Source organism: Cebus imitator, unplaced genomic scaffold, assembly GCF_001604975.1.
Source record: "Cebus imitator isolate Cc_AM_T3 unplaced genomic scaffold, Cebus_imitator-1.0 Scaffold124, whole genome shotgun sequence".
Lineage (NCBI taxonomy): Eukaryota > Metazoa > Chordata > Mammalia > Primates > Cebidae > Cebus > Cebus imitator.
Window position 1 is genome coordinate 1,975,913 of NW_016107439.1, and position 17,080 is coordinate 1,992,992.

Here is a 17,080-nt window from a genome sequence, read left to right on the forward strand (position 1 = left end):
AGATGAGATATGCATTGCCATCTCAATGAACCTCTCATAGATAGTATGAGCTGTTCATTTGAATCTCAGAAAACAATAAAATCAAGCTGGCTGTTCTTTCCAGTTCAGCCATTGAACTCTTAAATTCCCCGACAGCCATGTAGGTCTGAATGAATGACCATTTATATACCCTTTCCATTGCCCTGCAGTATGGCTCTGCTCAGAATGGCAAGGAGAAAGATTGGAAGAGAAAAATGGTCGCAGGATCTTCTTGCATTTCTACAAGGCTTTGACAGTGCTCAGAACATTTTGGTTTTTTTTCTGTGAAGTAGGCAACTAGAAAGAAATATTGTCTTCATTCTCTAGAAAAAGAATTGAAGGAAGAGAATTTATAGTTGGCTAATTATAACAGCACAAAAACACATATCTTATACTCTCTGTAGTTTTATCCATCCTGATTAACAACATCACCAATAACAACTAACATTGAGTACTTATCATATATTATCTCATTTAATCCTCCCAACAACTTTATGAATGAGTACTATAATTAACCGCATTACACAGATGATAACAAGGATAACAAGTGTTAACTCAGTTTCCTGTTTCTTTTTTTAAAATTTTAATTGTTTGTTTATCAGTACAAATGATTCTTTAGCCCACATATTCATGTTTCATAGTTCTGGAACATAGGTCAGTGACAAACATGGAACTCAACCCCAAAACATTCTTTACATTCCAAAATCACTTTGCACTCTGAAAGATACCAGCCCTCTTCATCTCCTCAACATCTTTCATGGAATCATATTTTCTGTGCAAAAAATCAGCCGGGCATGGTGGCGCTTGCCTGTAATCCCAGCTACTCAGGAGGCTGAGGCAGGAGAATTGCCTGAACCCAGGAGGCGGAGGTTGCGGTGAGCCGAGNTGAACCCAGGAGGCGGAGGTTGCGGTGAGCCGAGATCGTGCCATTGCACTCCAGCCTGGGTAACAAGAGTGAAACTCCATCTCAAAAAAAAAAAAAAAAAGAAAAAGAAATCTGCATGCTCCTTCTTTCTTGGTTCAGCCATGTGAACTTTTAGAGAGCTGCAACCCCCGCATTGCAACAAATGGTTTGACAAATATGAGATCACAGACACCTGGCCAGAAGGCTATGCATCTGAAATTTCTTCAAAACACTGGAAGCCACGGTAGTTATTGTACTTAACACCGGTGTCCTTCTTGGCTGATGGAGAAATGCCCAGTTTCTTAAATATCATCATGGAATTGTAAAATGTTTGGGGAGGCATATAGACTTCTAAAATAACCACTCAACAATTGCTCATTATACTGAGTAAAATTGGTTAGCTTCATTTTCTCATTGTTTATATTTTTTCTTTCTTATTTATCTTTTTTCTCTTGGAAACTTTTACCTACAGCAGAAGTCTTAGATCTTAGTTGTATTTTAGCTTTTTAGGAGCTATTTGAGCTTGAATAAGTCATTTTTATTATTTATTTATTCGAGACAAGTTTTCACTCTATTGCCCAGGCTGGAGTACAGTGACATGATCATGGCTCACTGCAGCCTTAACTTCCCTGGCTCAAGCAATTCTCCCTCCTTAGCCCCACAAATCACTGGGACTACAGGCATGCCCTACCACACCTAGCTAATTTGTTTGATTTTTTAGTAGAGGCGAGGTCTTGCTATGTTGTGCAAGCTGTTCTTGAACTCCTGAGCTCAAGCAATCCTGCCTCAGCCTCCCAAAGTGCTGGGATTACAGGTGTGAGCCACCATGCCCAGCCTGAGTAAGTCATTTAACTTAAGTTTTCTCTGAAGTTTATAGAATGGGATGAATATCTCTCTGTTTACAGCACTGGGGTATGGTGAGGGTCAGATGTGACATCGCAAATGAACATGTTTTGTAAAATGCGGAGTACTATGTAAACACTCATATAAATATGGCCAGAATGGTGGCTCACACCTGTAATCCCAGCACTTTGGGAGGCCAAGGTGGGCAGATCACTTGAAGTCAGGAGTTCAAGACCAGGCTGGTCAAAATGGTGAAACCCTATCTCTGCTAAAAATATAAAAATTAGCCAGACATGGTGGTGTGTGCCTGTAATCCCAGCTACTTGTGAGGCTGAGCCATAAGAATTGCTTGAACCCAGGAGGCAGAGGTTGAAGTAAGCTGAGATCAAGCCACTGCACTCCAGCCTGGACGATAGAGCAAGACTCAGCCTCAAAACATTAAATTAAATCAAAATTAAAATAAATAAATAAATATTATTTATACTTTTTTCTTTGCCTGATTTTTTCCCTTATTTTTCTGAATAAAGGTATTGCATTTCCTTACATGTTCATATCCAAATATCCTCCAAATGGTGTGATTAACTACAACAGAAAAAGATAATAGCAAGATTTCTGAAGATGTTCACTTAAAACTATTTTGTTTCTCCAAGTCTAAGTTATTCTTCCAGTAACTAATGTGTATTTAGTTTTCTGGACCTTCAGATTACCTCAAATTCCATTACAGCTTCATAGGACACATAGATATCTTCAAATATATCAAGTGCAGAGTTAACAGATTATCCTCAAAACTTGAATTCAGAAATCTCTTTATGTGCTTATTGTTGCTGAGAGCAATGTAATACCCTGGATATTGATGCCTTAAAGTTAACTGACTTTAGAGAGTTTATTTTTTTTAATTTTAATGTCTTTTTGGAGACTGGGTCTCGCTCTGTTGCCCAGGTGGAGTGCGGATGGCACAATCACAGCTCACTGCAACCTTGACCTCCCTGGCTCAAGTGATTCTCTCACCTCAGCCTCCCGAGTAGCTGGGACTACAGGCACATGCCACCATACCTGGATAATTTTAAATATTTTTGTAGAGACGGGTTCTCACCTTGTTGCCCAGGCTGGTCCTGAACTCCTGAGCTCAAACAATTATCTTGCCTTGGTCTCACAAAGCATTGGGATTTATAGGCGTGAGCCAATGCTCAGCTGAGAATTTTTAAAAACATTTTCTCAGCACCCATTCAGGGGCAAAAAAAATTGCTTGTGCCTCTCAGATCTTAAAAATGAAAACCAGTATCTTAAAAGCTGTGTTTTAAGTATCTATGTAAGTTAAATATGGCACTTAACAGAGACATAAGACAACTTAATTAAACATATTCGTTAAGAAACTTTTACTCACACAGAAGAGAAAAAAAACCTACGACTTTAAAAATTAATAGTTTGATCTATTTTTCTTTGTCTTTCTACTGTTCCTTATGACATCCAGGGTCAGGAAGAAAGGGCTTAGTCCCTCTTTCTTCTAGCCTTGCTGTATTAGTCATCTATTGCTATATAACCAATTGCCCCAAAACTTGGTGGCTTAAAACAACAATAAGCATTTGTCATTTCTTTTGTTTTCTTTCTTTTTTTTTTTGAGACAGAGTCTCATTCTGTCACCAGGGCAGGCTGGATTGTAGTGGTGCAATCTCGGCTCACTGCTACCTCCACCTCCCGGATTCAAGTAATTCTCATGCCACAGCCTCCCGAGTAGCTGGAATTTCAGGCATGCACCACCATGCCCAGCTGATTTTTGTATGTTAGTAGAGACAGGGTTTCACCATGTTAGCCAGGCTGGTCTTGAACTCCTGACCTTGTGATCCGCCCACCTCAGCCTCCCAAAGTGCTGGGATTATAGGCATGAGCCATTGTGCCTGGCAACATTTGTCATTTCTGACAGTTTCTGGAGGTTAGAAATTGGTGAATGGCTGGGTGGTCTGGCACAGGGTCTCTTGTGAGGTTGTAGTCAAGATGTTAGTTGGGGCTGTTTGGCTGGGGCTGGAGGATCCAAATTTAGGATGGCTCACTCCCATGAGTGGCAGAAGGCCTCAATTCCTGTTCATGTGAGTCTCTCCATAGGCCTGTTTGAGTGTCCTCATGACATAGTGAGTGGCTTCTTCCAGAATGAGTGATTTAAGGGAATAAGATGAAATCTGTCATGTCTTTTATAACTTAGCTTTGGAAGTCACACACTATCACTTTCAAAAATCTTATTGGTCACACAGGGTACCTCTCTTCAGTGTTGGAGGGGACTGCAGAATGGCTTGCACACCAGAGGATGAGTCTCTTGCTGGCTATCACACTAGTTAAGTCACACTGTCTAGTCAGAGCCCCAAATGTTAACAAGGCTGTTGATCAAACCAAGGCTGATGGGAGTCAGAGACTGCCTCTGCAAAGAGGCAGAGATTTGAAACTCCCTTCTGGGAGGAAATATGGTTGAAGTAAATGGGCATATTTAGCTCAAAAAAAAAAAAAAAAGATTTGGGATTCAAATGTCTTAAGATATTTGAAGGACCATCATATAGAAGAAGTAGACTTGTTTTGTGCCTCCTCAGAGATTGGAGCCAGAACTAACAGATAAAGGTATTGAATAACTTTGGGATTCCAGGCAATAATCAAGGGCTTATTACAATAATAGCTAAGACATAGTTCTAGATCTTAAATAATCTAGTCATTTATGTGGAAGAACATAATACAGTATTTTTGTATATGCTCAATATGGTACAGATTTTTATTCCACTGTTGGAGTTGTTCAGCTAAAGAAGGAAGTACCACGTGATGCAGACTGGTACATGGTTTTGAGGGCAGTGTGGGCCAGATGACTTCTGGGTTCATTCTGGTTTTATGACCCTATGATTCTAGTAGTAATCTCCAGATCTTTGGAATTTAAAAGACAGTAGAGAGGAGAGCTAAGTATAACTTGTATTTTATATTTATGGTGTTGGTTTAAATTAGATACTTATTTTTTTGAGACGGAGTCTTGCTCTGTTGCCAGGCTGTAGTGCAGTGGTGGGATCTCGGCTTACTGCAACCTCCGTCTCCTGGGTTCAAGTGATTCTCCTGCCTCAGCCTCCCAAGTAACTGGGACTACAGGTATGCGCCACCAGACCTAGCTAAGTTTTGTATTTTTAGTAGAGACAGGGTTTCACCATGTTGGCCAGGATGGTCTTGATCTCCTGACCTCATGATCTGCCAGCCTTGGCCCCACAGATGTGAGCCACTGTGCCTGGCCTAAGTTAGATACTTTATAGGTATTATTATTATTTATATTTAGATATTATCCTGGGGGACTCTAAGAGAAACCACATGGATTTCATAGATTTATTATAAAAATATTTTAGGAACCAACTTGGAACGAAATATGTATACACAGTGTGAAATGATCTTGAAAATATGATTTTATACATGTAGCCATCCATTTAATATTTTTTAAACACTAATTGCATGGCAGCCACTGTGCACTACTGTAGGTGTTAGGAAGACCGACGTAAGAAACCCACATATTTCTCTAGTGGTTTTAAGACCCGTATAGCATAGTGCTAAGATCATGGGGTGAGGAAACAGACTATTTGAGTTCAAGTCCTCGTGCTATTACTTCCTAGTTGTGTGGCGTTGGCCAAGTTACCTAACCTCCCTGTACTTCAGTTTTGTAATGTCCAAAACAGGGGTTAAAATGGCACCTATGTCATAGGGAAGCTTATAAGGCTAAGTGGGTTCATTTGTACAAAGTGCTTAGAACAGTGCTTGGAATACTGCATGTGCTGTACAGATTGTATATCCCTAATCTAGAAATCTAAAATCCAAAATACTTCAAAACTTGAAACTTTTTAGCACTAACATGAAACTCCAAGGAAAAACTCATTGGAGCATTTCAAGTTTTGGATTTTAGGATTAGGGATGCTCAATCTATACACACATTTAGCTTTTTCTCCAAGCATGATTGGTTCTGCCCTCAGGAAGCTCCCAGCCTAGTTTAGATCATCTTCCTTCCCTCTCCTTTACTGGCCACAGTTGTATAGAAGCCGAAGAGGATCTCTGTTGCTCCCTAACGGCCTTTTGCATAGTTTTATTGCACATACATTAATCCTAGAGCATTGGAGCAGTAGTGCTATTTTCTATTACTTATACTGTGAGCACCAAAAACTCTAAGATTGGAGCACAACCTGCAAATTTTAGGTCACATGCCCACTCTCGGAAATGAGATATGGTCAGCTTAACCTAATCACATGTACTGAGGATGGAGGGAATATGATTTACTGAAGATCTTGAGGGTGGTGTTATTTCTGAATGTGTGCCATTTGCAGAAGAAGGGGCTGGGAAGTGATGCATGCAGCTAGGCTGGACTACTACTGATCTCCCACTTGCAGTTTTAAAAATGCACATCTGGCTGGGCATGGTGGCTCACGCCTATAATCCCAGCACTTTAGAAGGCCAATGTTGGCAGATCACCTGAGGTCAGGAGTTCAAGACCAGCCTGGCCAACATGGTAAAACCCCATCTTTATTAAAAATACAAAAATTAAGGCTAGGTGTGGTGGCCCACACCTGTAACGCCAGCACTTTGGGAGGTTGAGGCAGGTGGATCACAAGGTCAAGAGATCGAGACCATCCTGGCCAACATGGTGAAACCCCATCTCTACTAAAAATACAAATATTAGCTGGGCATGGTAGCATGCACCTGTAGTCCCAACTACTTGGGAGGCTGAGGGAGGAAAATCGTTTGGACCTGGGAGGCAGAGGTTGCAATGAGCCAAAATTGCGCCACTGCACTCCAGCATGGTGACAGAGCGAGACTCCATCTCAAAAAAAAGAAAAAAAAAAATACAAAAATTAGCTGGGTGTTGTGGTGCATGCCTGTAATCGCAGGTACTCAGGAGGCTGAGGCAGGAGAATAGCTCGAATCCAGGAGGCAGAGGTTGCAGTGAGTTGAGATCACGCCATTGCACTCTAGCCTGGGTGAAACTCCATTTCAAAAATACAAAAAATAACTAAATAAAAAAATAAAAATGCACATCTGATAGTGTCACTGCCTGGCTTCACATCCTCGGCTGCTTTACTTTCGGCATGCACTTAAGTTTTCTTACAAAGGCCATCAAGATTTCACCAGCCTCTCTGATCCCATCTGCAGTCTGGCTCTGCCTTCCTCGCTATAATCCAGCCACACTGGCTTTGTTTTGTACCTCATTTGAGCTGTGCTCTTTTCTACTTCAAAGTCTTTAAACATGCCATCTTCACTGTCTGGAGCTTTTTCTTCTCTTCTCTCTACTTCCCTACCTCCATATCTTTGCTTACATGTCAATTTTCCAGAGAATAAATCCTGATTTCTTGTAGGGAGTTAACTACTTCCATGTGTCCCTGTGCTTCTCTGCAGAACTGATTACAATACTAACAGTTACTTATTTTTATAATTATCTGTCAGTCCTCCCCAGTGAGCGTTATGCTCACGAAGGCAGGGGCTATGCTTGGTTTACTGCTAAATCCCTAGTTCCTGGCACAGTGTGGGACACATGAGAATCATTCAATGCAACTTTGTTGAATGAATGAAAGAATGAACAAATGACGGTTTATATGCTTTCTCAGTCAGCTTGGACTGTGTGATATTGTGAAATACATATTTGGTTTTTGACCCTGTTTCCTGGCATACAACACCTAAAATGCTTAGAAACTCCCAAGCCGTGTCTTTCTATATGCTAATGAGTTGACTGTAGGCTGGCAGCTCCTAGGTAGCTTCAGGATGAGAGCTGGTTACCAGAAGGGGCTGAGGGTTAAGTCAATGGCCAGTGGTTTAATCATGCCTATGTAATGAAACCTCTGTAAAACCCCAAAGGAACAGGGTTCTGAGAGCTGCCAGATAGCTGAACACGTGGAGGATTACAGGGAGGTGACAAGAACTCATCCATGTGCCAGGAAAGCAGAGCACCCCAACTCTATGGGGACAGAAGCTTCTGTACCCAGGACCCTTCCAGACCTCACTCTCTGTGTCTCTTCATCTGGCTGTTTATTTGTAACCTTTAAAATATCCTTCTTGGCTGGGTGTGGTGGCTCATGCCTGTAATCCTGGCATTTTGGGAGGCCAAGGTGGCAGATTGCTTGAGCCTAGGAGTTATAGACAAGCCTGTGCAACATGGTAAAACCCCATTTCTACAAGAAATAAAAAAATTAGCTGGGTGTGGTGGTGCATGCCTGCATTCCCAGCCACTCAGGAATCTGAGGTGGAAGCATTGCTTGAGCCCAGGGAGGTTGAGGCTGCAGTGAGTGGTGATTGTACCTCTGTCTCAGAAAGTAAATAAATAAGTGAAATGAAATGAAATATCCTTCTTAATAAATTGGTAAACCTGTTTCCCTGAGTTACGTGGGCCACTCTAGCAAATTAATTGAACCTGAGCAAGGTGTTGTGGGAACCCCAATTTATAGTTGGTCAGTCAGAAGTTCTGGAGACCTGGACTTGTGACTGGTGTTTGAAGTGGAGGGTGCAGTCTGGCGGACTGAGCCCTCAACCTGTGGGATCTGACGCTATCTCCAGGTAGATAGTGTTGGAATTGAATTAGGACATACAGCTGGTGCCCACTGCAGAAGTGATTGCTTGCTTGTTTGTGGAGAACCCCTCTCACCCACCGCCAATGCACATATCTGGTCACAGAAGTCTTCTGTGTTGGTTATTGTTGCTAAGTGAAAGAATAGGAAAAAGCACATTCAGTGTGTTTTGTTCCACACATACAGGCTGCCGCACAAAATACCATAGACTGTGTCTTAGTCCCTTTGGGTTGCTGTAATGAAATATCATAAACTATGTGACTTATAAACAGACATTTATTTCTCACAGTTTTGGAAACTGGGAAGTCCAAGATCAAAAGGCTGGCATATTTGGTGTCTGGTGAGGACCTTTTTCCTCGTATAGATGGTTATCTCAATTTAGATAACATTTATTGTTGTGTTCTAAGACAGTGGAAGGCCAAACCAGCTCTCTGGGGCCTAGGCACTAATCCCATTCATGAGGGCTCAGCCTTCATAACCTAATCACCCTCAAAGGCCCTAATATTTCCTGATACTATCACCTTGAGGGGTAGGATTTCAACATACAAATTCGGTGGGGATGTAAAGATTTAGTACACTGTAGCCTGGGTGGCTTAAACAATATAAATTTATTTCTCACAGTTCCTGATGACTTGGTCCCTGGTGAGAGTCCTCTTCCTGGCTTGCCGATGACTGTCTTCTTGCCATGTCCCCATGGCACAGAGAGATCCCAAACTATCTAGAATTTCATCTTATAAGGGCACGAATTCCATCACAAGGGCCCCCACCTCTTGACCTCATCTCAACCTAATTACCTCCCAAGGGCTCCATCTCCAAATACCATTACATTGAAGGTTAGGGCTTCAACATATGAATTTTGGGGATAGGGGACACAATTCACTCCAGAGTATATGCACGATCTCATTTGATCCTCCAGAACCCCATGACATAGTTTCCATTTGAGGATGGAGAAAAGGAAGCTTAGAAAGGTGAGGCTGTCAACGGCCGCTGTGCTAGGTAGAAACAGAACTGGGAGTTTTGAAATCTAAGGAATTAACTAAGGAATATTTGCCTTAAAAACAAGTCTTACTGCCTCCTGAGGCCTGGAGACATTATCCAGTTTGGTTTTGAGCCATTTGGTCTGAAGTTAATATGAAAATGTGTGAGGCAAGAATGTAAAGTTTGAGACCAGCCTGGCCAACATGGTGAAACCCCGCCTTTACTAAAAATACAAAAAAATTAGCTGGGTGTGGTGGTGGGCGCCTGTAATCCCAGCTACTTAGGAGGCTGAGGCAGGAGAATCGCTTGAACCCGGGAGGTGGAGGTTGCAGTGAGCTGAGATCGCACCACTGCACTCGAGCCCGGGGGGCAGTACGGAGCTCCATCTCAAAAAAAAAAACCAAAAAAACAAACAAAAAAAAAAGTTGTGCAAAATATCCAAAAAAAAAAAAAAGAATAGAGAGAAACTCCAATGAAGAGGAGGAGGCTATGGAGGGATGGGCAGTTTGCAGGGAGCAGGGGAACACCTGGACACAGAGGGAGAGGGTCCTGGAAAAGCGCCCATCCCCATGGAGAAATTGGGGGAAGCAGTTTCACAGGAAACTGGATCCTGGAAGGTTGGCGGGGTGGAGGTGGGGGGTTGGAATTATGATGTCAACTCTCATCAGGAAAATGTTTGACTCATGTTCGCTTACCCGTTTGGCCTTGTTCCCAGGTCCCACACCCTTTTGCTGGCTCTGACAGGTTTTTCAGAGCAGGAAAAAGAACACACACACAAACACACACACACACACACATACACACACACACACACACACAGAAAGGAAAAAAGACAAGGCAATTCTCTCTTTCCACCATATACCCAGGCGGTGGGAGCTACAAAGATTTCTCTGTTGAATAGATCTTGGAATAAGAACATTTCTCCCACATTGAGCCAGTGTTAAGATAAGGGTGAGGTTCTCACAGTCCTCTGAAGCCTGATTAACTCATTCTGGTGTTCTGGAAAGAGCACTAGTAACAATGTAGCTCAATTCAGATAGCATTTATTAAGCTCCTTTTCTGAAGCAGGAACTGTGGAAGGTGCTGGGGTTTTAAGGAGCTGTGTGGCTTCCTCTGTCCTTGGCAAGTTGTCAGCTATGTGATGATTTAGATACTTTGGGGCACTAGCTCCTTACCTTGGCCACTGTTTCTACATAAAGGTGAATTCTCAGCCACAGCCAGATGTGGGCTGTGCCGGGACATACTGCCCTTATTTCCTTCTTATCTTCCTGTTTGCAGCTGTTCCTTTAACTGAGTGAAGCCACTAGTCTCCTGGCTCCTGCCAGGAAAAAAATTCAGAGGCTGAGGCAGGAGGATCACTTGAGCTGAGGCTGCAGTGAACTACGATGGTGCCACTGCATACCAGCCTGGGTGAGACAGTGAGACTCTGTCTCAAAAATAAAAATTAAAAAAAAAAAAAAGGACATTCGGGAAAACTTTCCCTACCCAGTGCACTCAATTAGATCATTATTTATTATTATTATTTTTTTTGAGATGGAGTTTCACTCTTGTTGCCCAGGCTGGAGTGCAATGGGGCCATCTTGGCTTGCTGCAACCTCTACATTTCAGGTTCAAGTGATTCTCCTGCCTCAGCTTCCTGGGATTACAGGCATGCCCTACCATGCCCGGCTAATTTTGTGTTTTTAGTAGAGACAGGGTTTCTCCATGTTGGTCAGGCTGGTATTGAACTCCCAACCTCAGGTGATCTGCCTGCCTCGGCCTCCCAAAGTGCTGGAATTATAGGCATTAGCCACCGGGCCCGACCATCATTAAATCTTAAATCGTCACGTGGCCTTGAGAAAGCTATATAGCATCTCTGAAACTAAGGAATAAATTCACCCTCTTGGCTTACCTCACAGGTTCTGAGGGGAATATTAAATGATATGCATGTGATTTATAAGCAGTAAAATATGACACAATGCTGTGGTGATCCTCATAGGGTTGATAAGCTAGGGAGCCTTAAGTGTCACCTGTTAACACCCTGTGTATTTATTGTATGCCGGGCCCTCTTCTAGGCACTTCATAGATCTTCAGCCCTTGAATCTGCTGAGCATCCCAGCGGGGCAGGTACTGAACAGTGAGGTTAAGTGACTTGTCCAGAGTTACACAGTAAGTGGCAGAGCTGAGATTCAAAGCCAGGCAGTCAGGTTCCAGAACCCACATTGTTAAGCACCCGTGTGCCCCACTAACACTCTGTGTTCTCCTCCATGAGCCCCTGGCAGAGACGACAATTGTTGCCTTAACAATACATAAGCTACTGGAAGGCAGGGCCTAAGCCTCATTCACACATGCGCACAGTGCCTGCCACATAGCTGGAGTTCAGTAGATATTTGTTGAATGAACAGTTATCCTCTGGGGAGGGATACAATAAGTCTGATACACTTACTGTATTTTCCTTCATCTTTTCTTGGTTAACCACACTCATTTCCTTCAGTTACCAATAGGAGGTTGGCATTTCTCACTGTCTTCCTTGACCTCCTTTGGACTTTCTCCATGTTAGCAGTGACCCACCTAAAGCCAACTACTGTGACATAAACACCGCCTCACCTGGAGAACAGCCAGACCAGCGCTGGGCTCAGTAGAACTATCCTCTCTTCTCCCATGGTGTATCCTCACTGTCCAGGACTCTCTTCTCAGAAACCCACTCCTGCCCCTGGACTGTTTGTATGCTTAATGACACCAAGTACCCAAAGTGACCCTTCAGCCGTTACTAGGCAGATAAGTAGGCTCCATGAAACCTTTTCCTTCCTTCCTCCCCTCCTTCCTTTTTTCTCTCTCCCTTTCTTCTTTCCTTCTTCTCGTCCTATCCTTTCTCCTTCCTGCTTCCTTTTCTTCCTCCCTTTCTTTCAAGGTCTTTTCTGTGGGAGGAACTGGTAAGAAAAGGAATTCTCTAAGGTTTTAAGGAAAAAAACAGGTTACTGCATCTTCTAATATGGAATCCAGGTAGTTTATCAGCTTTCTTTCATAGCATGACTACGGTGAGATTTCTTGTAAGGAAAAAAAAAAAAATACCAGCATCACTGGCCTCATATATTGGATTATATTTAAGGGGATCAAGGGACAAGATATTTGAATTTGGAGGCGTCTTGGAAATCCTGTAGTGGACACAAATGTTCGCAATGTCTCTGCTGCGCTCCTCCCACTGGGAAAAAAGAGACTCTGGTGCTCATCATAGACTGAAAACCTGAGGAAAAGCGAGATTCGATTATCGGATAAACTGTCAATGACACGCACAAAAATGTGTCTATTCCAGCCAGGGCTTTTCTTTTCAGTTGTTTGTTTGGGTTAGAGATGACTTTGGGGAACTGCATGTCCCAGTGGACACGCTGGGCTGCGTTGTCCGAGTCGTGGGGTTGCAGCCTCCAGTCAGTAGAGCCGCCGCCCCCCGGGTCTGCGACTCAGGAGCCCGCGAGCCGGGCCGCGCTTGCGGGAGCGCGCGCCCCAGGCGCCGTCGGCGGGTGGAAGCAGAGGAAAGACGGCGGCCTGGGAGCGCGCGAGGCTTCATGTGTGCGCGCGCGCGCCCGCCTGCCTGCCAGCCAGTCCGCGCGCCCACTCGCCCACGCGCCCACGCGCCCACGCACGCGCCCGCCCGTCCGCACGCCCGGGAAGTCTCGCGATGCCGTAGCCGGCTGCTCCCGCTGCGGGTGGCTCTGGCTGTTGCTGTGGTTGCCAGAGTTGCTGCTGCTGCGGCGGCGGCAGCGGCGGCGGTGCCGGTGGATGTGTCGGCCCCTGGGCGGATGTTGACATTGTGTTGTTGTTATTGCTGATAGTAATGGCGGCGGCGGTAGCGGCGATGGTCCAGACCCCGTCTCCTCTGTAGCCGGAGCCGAGACAGCAGAGAGGGAACTCCGCGGCCTCGGAGCCGGCGGCAGCGGCGACTCCCCTCAGCCTCCGCCGCCTCGCCCGCCAGTACCCCGGCGCCAACCCCGGGAGTCAGGCCCCTTTGGGCAGGGGCGCTCGGAGGCTCAGGATGGCGGATTTTGACGAGATCTATGAGGAAGAGGAGGACGAGGAGCGGGCCCTGGAGGAGCAGCTGCTCAAGTACTCGCCGGACCCGGTGGTGGTCCGCGGCTCCGGTCACGTCACCGTGTAAGGCCCGGAGGAGGGTGAGGGCGGGAGGTGCGGGGCTGGGGTGGGCCCCGTTACTCCATGGGAGTCCCCTTTCCTCGGTGTCCGTCTGGTGTCGGGGGCCTTCGGAAAGAGTAGGCGACCAGGAAGTAAGAACTTGCCTTATTTTCATTTGTTTGGGTCTCCGAAGTGGGGACGGACGCTGTCCTTTCTCCTCCACACACCCCTTTAGCAGGCCCTACAGGCCCGGGCGATGTGACGATCCCAGTAGGCATGGGTTTTCATTAGGGTCTGCCCTGCGGGCCACCCTTCAGCTAGCGTCGGGGTGGAAATACGGGTATTGACAGGGAGCCTCCTTGTTTTCTCGCCCAGTTATCCTGTGGTTCTCTGTGTCTTTGCACCCGGTGACATGGCTCAGAGGCCAGATCTGGGCCGTGTGAGACCCCAGTGACAATTGGCAACGAGGCTCCCTGTCGTGTCTATTTCACACATGCTCACAGGTCTTCCAGTTCTTCTTCCACAGAGTTAATTTCCGCAGAACTAACGCAAGTTCTTGTAATTGTACGTGATAAAAATATATAGTTGAACACAAATTTAAGATATGCAGAAAGAAGTATGTTTTCGACAAATTTAAAAAAAAAAAATTTACGTGAGGGACATACACTCTGCTCAGGTTACTGAGGGAAAATTGTAGTCCCAAAGTTCCTCCTTGGGGCATGAACTTGGAGCTTCTTAATGTGTTGAGTCCCTGTAAGTCCCACTAGTAACATTAAAAGTCTAGTATTAAACAATAAGGAAGGAAAGCTTTCGGAAAGGCCATGACAAATAAAGGAATGTGAAGACTTGAACCAAATAATGAGCTGTCCGGAAGCAGGAAGTTTTGTAATGTTTCTCTGTGAAGTCCACAGTTTTGTACCACCTGAATATTGATACTCTCTCATTTTAGATCTCTTGTTCAAGTCATAGATCAAACTTCCATACTTGTCAGATATCTCTGTACTTCTTCACCTTTTCAGTAAAACAAAAGGGCCAGCAAGTTGCAGAATGTCTTGGACAGTCTTCATTATATTTTGGCGAACAGTGAGTGGGATGTGCTGTGGATAACTTAGAGAAACAGTAAGACTTCTCATAATAAGTTTGTCAGCAAAATAATTGCATTTCTCAATACATGATATGACCAGTCATATTGTCGTTTGGGTATGCTTATGTAATGCTTTGATTTCTTTGGCACCTGTTAGTTTATATTCAGGTGACTTAACAGGGCACTGCATAATTGCTGTCGTAGCACCATGACAAGACAGTGGAATTTATCACCACCATAACACTTTCTAAGTGTTCTGTCATTACCAGCTTGAGAAATATAACCAAATATCATGAATATTAAACTTTTAACATATATCACAGAACTCATAACCTGCCATTTGCTTTTATTTTGACTTTTAGGACCTTTTTGCATTGTTTTAAGCCTAAGGAGTATGTAGATGCATAAAGAAATGATTTCCAAACTTCGTCATGCCATCTTTCATTCCCACTACATTCCTCATGTCAAAGAAAAGCTAGCAGAATTTTGTCGTTTAAAAAGGCGGTACTGTAGTTGTATTGTTTCCTCTGTTAAGGAGAAGAAAAGCACTTTGTTGGGTAAGTGGAAAATGTACTAGTGGGCAAAGTACTCAGAACCAAATAGGTAATCAGTAAACTTGACTGTAGTTGGCTACTTGGAGAGGCTAATAGGATAGAAAAGAATTATTAGTGGTTTTCAAACTTAGCTGTTCCTTAGAATCCTGAGTGGCTTTAAGAAAAGGCCTTTGCTCCACCCCAGGCCCGTTGAAGGCCAAGTACGAAATGAGGGTCCTAGACATGGATAGTTAAAATAATAAGTAAATAAATAATAAAATCTCACAGGTAATTCTAATGTGTAGCCAAGATTGAAAACCATTCCAAGTTATAGGGAGGGACTATCTGCCATCAGTAAACAGTATGCCTTTCTACATTGGGAGTTAAATCTCTGATCTTCCTCAACAACTTCCTTCTCCTCCCATTTATCTTGGTTCTAGGTCATGGGTTAAAATCTATCTCAGCCACTTCCTGGGTAAATTATTTATGACCTTTAGTTGAGATGGGGATAGAGTCCATACCTTTTAAGATTATTCAGGGTTAAATTAGATAGTAGTACATGAAAAAAATTTATTGCAGGGTGTGGTACTGTGTTCACTAGATACTAGCTTTTATTATTATCCTCCTCAGGTACAGTTTTCCACTTTGAGAAACAGGTATAAAACATAGTACTTAAGAAATTAGAACTGCCATTGTCAAACATAACAGTGATTGACTTTAGTTTTACCTTTCCATTTCTAAGCAATGTGTATGTGCTTAACTTACTGTGTTTGAAGTATTTTGATGACAATAAGGATCTTTCTGCCTTGAAAACTTAAGTCTGTTTTGTGGTGACATAGATAGGTAATGATACAAAACTTTTTTTTTTACATGGCTCTGTCATACATAATTTCTAGGCACAGTAGCACACTATGCCAGTGGGTAGTCCAGTTAACACCTATAAAGGTTTTTAGAATTGGTGCATATGTGTTACTGTAAGTGTTGAGCACATTCAATTTTTCTTGCTTTAAATATAAATGGGAAGAGCTATTAGAACAGTTGTAGTAAGACTGGCTAAATTTATCACTGCCCCTACCACTCCCTTCCCCCCACTTATTTATTTATTTATTTATTTTTTACTAAGGTGCTGATCAGAGCAGTCTTCCCCTACCAATTTGAAAGTAATTGACCATATAAACTGAATCATCTGTAATCTAGATCAATCTGGAAGGATATAGATCAATCCATATGTTTTTCACAGATGTAACTTTTGAGTAGGCCTTTACAGTTGACTATTTCTACTCTTTTTTTCTACTTTAATATATTACAGTATTACTGTTTACTTTAGAAACTATTGTATTCTCACTTGACATGATTGGCATGTCATTGTGGTGATGTGAGAGAGTAAGTTACCTTCCATTATCTAGGTAGTCTTTAGGCATAATCAGATTTTTGTGACATGGGATGCAAAATGTCTAATTTGCCTAAAGTCTGCTTTAAAGTGGCTTTTAATACTAATATTTTCTTTTTTTTAAATACAAATGTTTTCATCTTGACTCCAAATCAGTCTTATGTTTTATACTTCTCTTGTGATTGGTATTCTTTTTTCAGATTCTTCTGTTTAAGTATACTATTTCCCTTCATTGTTAGATTTCTGTGTAGCAATATGGAGAAATCTTGTGCAGAAGCATATTTTGAGGAAAATGATATTGGAAGGAAGGAAAATAAATGATAAATTCCTATTATTGCATAATATTTAGGTACATGTAACCTAAAAGGCTTATACTCACGATTCAATTAAAAGTAGATTTCCTTCTTGTTTTTGTGATGACTTCTCAAATATATAACTGAAGATGAGAAAAAAAGTGACTATTAGGTAGTCTTGACCAAATTGGTTAATATTTTAAAATAATGGAGTTCTGTATGCTTCAAAATATATTTGTGCAAAATATATTGATCATTATTGAAGTCTTTCATTTTTCACAGTGATAACTTTAAAGGGTGTATCAGTCTAAAAGGTAGAATTTAAAAGTAGTTTTAGGCCAATATTTCCTAGGTAATCTTTTTTTTTTTTTTTTTTTTT

General features: G+C 42.9%; 1 protein-coding gene across 2 annotated transcripts in view; it reads left to right on the forward strand.

Annotated features, from left to right (window-relative positions):
- Positions 1–12,920: 12,920 nt before the first annotated feature.
- Positions 12,921–17,080, forward strand: part of CHIC2 (cysteine rich hydrophobic domain 2) — a 41,922-nt gene continuing 37,762 nt past the window's right edge. For both annotated transcript variants that reach the window (XM_017540270.2, XM_017540271.2), the window contains exon 1: positions 12,921–13,425. In XM_017540270.2, coding sequence (XP_017395759.1) covers positions 13,307–13,425 — 119 coding nt within the window. In that variant the 5' untranslated portion in view covers positions 12,921–13,306. The remainder of the gene's footprint in view (positions 13,426–17,080) is intronic.